At 39.7% G+C, this 6,000-nt stretch overlaps 1 protein-coding gene across 2 annotated transcripts in view; it reads right to left on the reverse strand.

The window, feature by feature from the left end:
- cpm (carboxypeptidase M) overlaps positions 1 to 5,728 on the reverse strand; it is a 28,222-nt gene extending 22,494 nt beyond the window's left edge. For both annotated transcript variants that reach the window (XM_085138158.1, XM_085138157.1), the window contains exons 1-2: positions 5,605 to 5,728; positions 4,259 to 4,441 (exon numbers count right to left, since the gene is read on the reverse strand). In XM_085138158.1, the coding sequence (XP_084994284.1) occupies positions 4,259 to 4,427 (169 nt within the window). In that variant the 5' untranslated portion in view covers positions 4,428 to 4,441; positions 5,605 to 5,728. The remainder of the gene's footprint in view (positions 1 to 4,258; positions 4,442 to 5,604) is intronic.
- Between the last annotated feature and the right edge of the window lie 272 nt (positions 5,729 to 6,000).

Genomic DNA, 6,000 nt, shown 5'->3' on the forward strand with positions numbered 1-6,000 from the left:
AAACGGAATTCATTGTTACTCACTTTTTGTCAGACATTTAATGTTAAATGGATGAAATTGTCATTTTCTTTTTCCAAACCAATAAGAATTGCACAAATCGTGGTCTGGGATACTTGTCCTGCTGAAAAAGGAAGGTGCTGGCAATCAGATGCTCTCCAGATGGTATTGAAAGCTGGATCAAAATCTGGTGGTACTGCATTTATAATTTCATTAATTTTGAGAAGATCAACATCACTGGTTGAAATGAAGCCCCAAACTGAGTCACACAGAGTGTCCATTGTTTTGTACAGATGGCTGTAGACTCACACTGTTGGATCTCTACTCCTGACCTCCTCTGTACATACTCACATGTCCCTGCTGCAGATCACCTGAATAAAATTAGTAGGTCATTAGCAAGACTCTATAGAACAGGGGTGGGCAAATCCAGGCCTCAAGGGCCGGTGTCCCTGCAAGTTTTAGATGTGTCCTTGAACCAACACAGCTGATTTAAATGGCTAAATTAGCTCCTCAACATGTCCTGAAGTTCTCCAGAGGCTGGTAACGAACTAATCATGTGATTCAGGTGTGTTGACCCAAGGTGAGATCTAAAACCTGCAGGACACCGGCCCTCGGGGCCTGGAATTGCCCACCCCTGTGCTATAGAACTTGACTGCATGCTGAGGTGGCAACCTGTAACCCTACTCAAATAAATGTAAGTAAATGTAAGAAATTTGTACTTCTAAAAGTACTGTTGTTGCAACATGTTAATTCACTCATGAGCTGCTGTAACTAGTGATGGTGAGATGAAGCCTCATGATGAACTGAAGCTTTCCACCCAATTGGTCGACTCATGATTCGAAGCATTGTGATGATTCATTTGCTCTACTGCGCCATCAAGTGGACAATTAAAGTGAAGCGGGCTCTGTGATTATAATGATGTGTAAACCTCTAAACTGAATAAGTAAATTGTTTTCTTGGTTATTTATCCCGAATATTGTCTCAGTATGTGTGATACAAAAGAGAACGTGGAAACTATCAGGACAGAGTTTTGGTATGATTGTGTAACTGTTAGCCTCAGACAGTCAGTCAATAGTATAATTCAGATCATAGATCAGTACATTTGCATATTTTTATAACTATAAAAAGAAAGCTGACACTTTCGAGACTTTATCTAATGTGTAAGCATCACAGCAGATGCCTTAGATTAGAATCAGTGAGCTGTCGGCTTTCAGCCCCGACCGTGCTGTCTGGTGAGAAAGGCGACATCTCACTGATTGTGATGCGTCAGCGCTTAGTGTTTACGTCTTTGTGCAGAATCGGTGTACCTGCTCTCATTTACTGTTTTAGCTGTTTGGTGGTGGTTGAAATGTAGTAATATTTATATTAAAAATCGATTCAGGATTTTAATGAATCGATATCACGTTATCCAAGCTAGAATCGATTTTAATCGATAATCAAAACCCGCTAGTACCTGTGTAATCATGCTTATGTGCATCTGGATAATGACACAAACTAGTATTTGGCGCTTCACTTTTTAATAAACTAAAAGACAGAAATCAGATTATAGGATCTGTAGTGTTGTTTATTTATATTATGGTGCTTATCATTTGTGATATTTATTACTGTGTGCATACTTCATTAGGAGAGATAAAATGAAATAAAAAATCTCTTCCTTCCTGGTTCCATCGAAGAAGAAATGCTCAAGTAACCATGTAACACGTACGTAATCCAATTCCACAACACAGTGTGATGGGAAATCAGCTGTGTTTTTCTGCCCATTTTATTTCGAATCTGGCGCGAACCGGTGAACCAGTCCCTGAATCAGTCACGTGGTACGGACTGCCCGCGAGGCCTCGAACGTCACTGCATACGTAATCAAAGCAAGCCTCGATACGCGCTTCACAGAAACGCCCCCGAGATTACCCGACACACGATTCGACGCTTCGACACACAGGACACATCACTAGCTGTAACACAAATCAAATGGCTAAACTGCCACCTCAGCATGCAGTCAAGATCTATAGACTTGCTAATGACCTACTAATTTTATTCAGGGGTGTTGCAGCAGGGACACATGTTAAAATTTAAGGACACTGGCCCTCGAGGACTGGAGTTTGACCTGTGTGCTTTAGAGCAAGTCTGGCTTTTTAGCAGCAAGTCCAAGACTTGCACAGCACAATATATGATACGCACACAAGAGAAAATTGTTAAGAGGGTGTTGTGTTGCAGGATTGTGAAAGGTTGTCTTCTAATATTTGGAAAGTAGGAAGTCCCATTATGACCTAATGTCTCATCTCAGAATGTAAAAAATCCTGAATTTGCTTCAGAAGTGAAAGTTTAGTAGATGAAGATTTAAAGTAGTCAGGTTTCAAATGTTCAAATGCAGATGACTGTGATTAGACAGTGGCCAGCTTCACACAGACTGATTTTGCTCATACTTTTAGAAATATAAAGCCAGCCAGCGATATTCATTTATGATGCATGTTTCACAGACAGGAGGATAAGAAGCAATTAATAATAAACAGGAGAAATATATACAAAACAAAAGGCTACGGAGCCCCGCAAGGGACATTGGAGGAAAAAAAATTAAGATGAACTTTTCCGCAAAACTTTTGCAAGATCCAGAGTTAATTTGGTGAAATCCTGCAAAAGATGTTGCGAGATCTCACAAAAGTAACTCGGGAGCTATGTCCCAATCCCCAGGCTGCATCCTTCGGAGGCCGCATTTGAAGGCCGATTACGTCACAGCCAGGCGATGAAGGCTGTCCCAATTCAAAGTCTGCTCCAAATGCGGTTCATTTCCCCGAATTTGAAGGATGGGTCGAGTATTTCTTTTGTGGCCCAACCTATCCCAGAATTCATAGCGCGGCCCATCCAATTCCAGTTACCAACAATTGGGGGCAGCTCCGTAGTTTTAATATTACTCTTTCTGGGTCACAAAATAAACTTTCAAGATATTTGAAAATGTAGGTGTGTAAACTTCAAATATCTGCTTGATTTATCAAGACATCACATATTTGCAAAAGTGCTCCAATGTTTTTGGAGATGTCTGTTACCCACTAGCTCGATAGCTAGCCGGGGCTTCAAGGCTTACTAAAGCCGGCGAGAACAGTGGACTTCCAGCTCACCATTTTCAAAACCCCTGCAACCTTTCGCTACTCAGATTATGATATATAAGTCACTTAGGCAACTTAAAAATGTTATTGTTTGGCTTTTTTCAGTTTTTTATTTGTTCCTCAGTAAAACAGTTTGGCTGAGATTAAAGTTATAGTTTTCACACAGCTAAATAAACGTCAAACAGAAAACTGATTAAACAGAAGTGTGAGATGGTAGAGAATTTACTCCAGTGTCCTGTTATATTTTAGATAGCAAGGAGCAGATAACTGACACAGCTGGTGACGCAAATCTGAAGGCTAGACCGTCCCATTTCACAGCCTCGCACTTCCAGCCTTGTCGGTCTTCGGAGGACCTGGCCTTCGCGGTCTACGTGGGCCATGTCCTTCAAAGGATGCGGCCGGGATCTTGCTCCTGAGTTACTTTTGCGAGATCTTGCAAAACTTCATCTTCATTTTTTTTCTCCAACTGTCCCTTGTGGGGCTCCGTAAAAGGCACACAGTAGAGGACAGGTGCAAAGTGTTTGGAAGTAGTGCAAAAGGACTCCATGTGTGGTTGTGCAAGTCATTAATGCAAGACATTAATGTATGCAGTTTTGTATATCAGATGCAATGAAATATAGAGAAAGTTAGAAGCATTTCTTGATCTTGACAAACTGAATCATGAAGAGAACAAGCAGAAATAAAACATCCCGGTCTGTCAGTCGAGCTGAGAAAGCTGAAACGGTTCACTTTTTAACCAGATTCAGTTCATTTCTGCAGCACCGGCTTACAGCAGCAGCTGCCTCAGCCTCAAACCTCAACACTGTTTACACATTTGGCAAAATTATCTTTTTAGATTCTTTCACTGAGCTGCTGCTGGGTGGATATCCCTTAAATAAGAGCTCCTGATCTCAAAAAAGCCCCAAGACATTGGCGCAGGAACAATAACCTCCTTTATTCTTTTTTTTTACCATATCTGATAATGGCTATCAAAACAAAATTACTTTAATAAAAAAAAAAGCTAAACACATGCTGTGTGGGAAGTCTTCACGAGGAACACATCCGCCCAGGAAATCTTGTTATTGTGATCATCACAAGTTGTCATTTCACACCTTTTGTCATTTCAACTCCCAACTAAGTCTCAGAATTACAGGTGGGACAGGAAGCGCCAGGAGCAGGGTTACCTTTTGAAGACTGGCCGATGCTGTACAGGTGTGTGATGTCGGGATTCGAGGTGCTGACCTGCTTGAGGTACTGCTCAATCTCATGGTTGTTGTGATATCGAAACTCCAATGTCCAGGCGGGTGTGAAGAGGAAGAAGGGAGGGAGGAGGAAGAGGAGGAGTGATAACATCACTGCAGTAAGACCTGTGGAGGGAAACAAAAATATTTTTAAAGTCAATGAAATAATTTAAACATCTTCACTGACATTCTACTCATTTTTATAAGTTTTTATAACTCTACATAAACAGATAATCAATGATGTTCATGCACAGAGTCCTTCTTGAAACAAGTCTCACCACCTTTAAATGTCTCTGGGCAATTAAGTTTAAGCTTTCTGTAAATTAACTGTAATTTCAGTTACCTCCACATAAAAATGCATGTATATAATCATAATACGGTTTGATTAAAAACTGCATTAAAAATTAGCTGACTTTGCCAAAAAATTTGCTTTTGAAATTTTTTCTTCTTGGACGTTGTACTTCCAGAAGAAAAAAACAGCTTTGCTGCTGCATAATCCTCCTGTTCCTCGAGAGCCATACCTCCCACTTATAAAGTCTTTGCTTAAAAATAAAGGTCTCCAACATCCTGAATTTTAAGGGATTTTGTTAGCATCACATCACTGTTCAGTATTAATTCTCAATCTCAAGAGAAAGAAGCAGGTAAGTCTTCATGTACACAACTAGTTAAACCAGTAATGTTTTATCTCAGTAGATCATTAATCCAGTGAGGAGACGCTTTGTAGGATTACATTAGATTACTCTGTATATTTCTTGTTGACTAAGTTGTGCCATTTGAAGATTTTTGGTTGAATTAATGTTTGAGTTTAAATGCAACAAAACACTGAAACCTACCAAATAAAACAGTTAATAAGACAATATCAGGGAGCAAATTTCTATTATTATTATTATTATTATTATTATTAATAATAATAATAATAATAATAATAATAATAATAATAATAATAATAATAACAATAATAATAATGCATATTATCATATGATTAGCGAGACACAGTGAAGTTAAACTGCAATTTATACATTTTATAAATTTCCTTATTAATCTAATAAACATAAGAGAAACAAATATTTTAAAAAATATTTTTGTGAAAACAATAACAACAAAACAAGTAAGAAATAAACAATTTAAAATGTTAATATGTTTAAAAATACATTCTAGTCAAATTCTGAAGGTACTGTTAGTTGTAAACATCACACCCGTGAAAGTGCTGTCTAAAAGAGAAGTAACACAGAGCGTGAACGCGTTTGAGGTCAAGTCTGGGACTGTTAGGTGAGCAGAGACGGTCTTACCTGTCCCCGCGGCTCCGAACAACACCGGCAGAAAGACGAACAGATAGCTGCTGTCTGTCGCTCCCCTCAATGAGTGTTACTCATTCACCACCGGGTCTTCGTCTCGCTCCGCGGGAGGGGCGGAGCTTGGAGAAGTGTGCGTGTATGTGTGTTGGGCGCAGGCGCAGGTTGTCGGCAGGTTTGTGAATGAAACAGAGCGCTGATTCATGCAATCTGTTCAAAGAGGCTCACATGAGTAGATCTGAAAGTGTGGTTGACAGCGACGGAAGCAAAAAATATCCAAATGCATTCAAATGAAGAGGAAATGACAGAGGAAGCAGGCGTCCAGCAAAGAGAGAGGAGGCAAAGGAAAAGGCTTAGTGAGCTGTGTGTTAGGATGGACACTGAAGAAGGAGA

Source organism: Neolamprologus multifasciatus, chromosome 17, assembly GCF_963576455.1.
Source record: "Neolamprologus multifasciatus chromosome 17, fNeoMul1.2, whole genome shotgun sequence".
NCBI lineage: Eukaryota > Metazoa > Chordata > Actinopteri > Cichliformes > Cichlidae > Neolamprologus > Neolamprologus multifasciatus.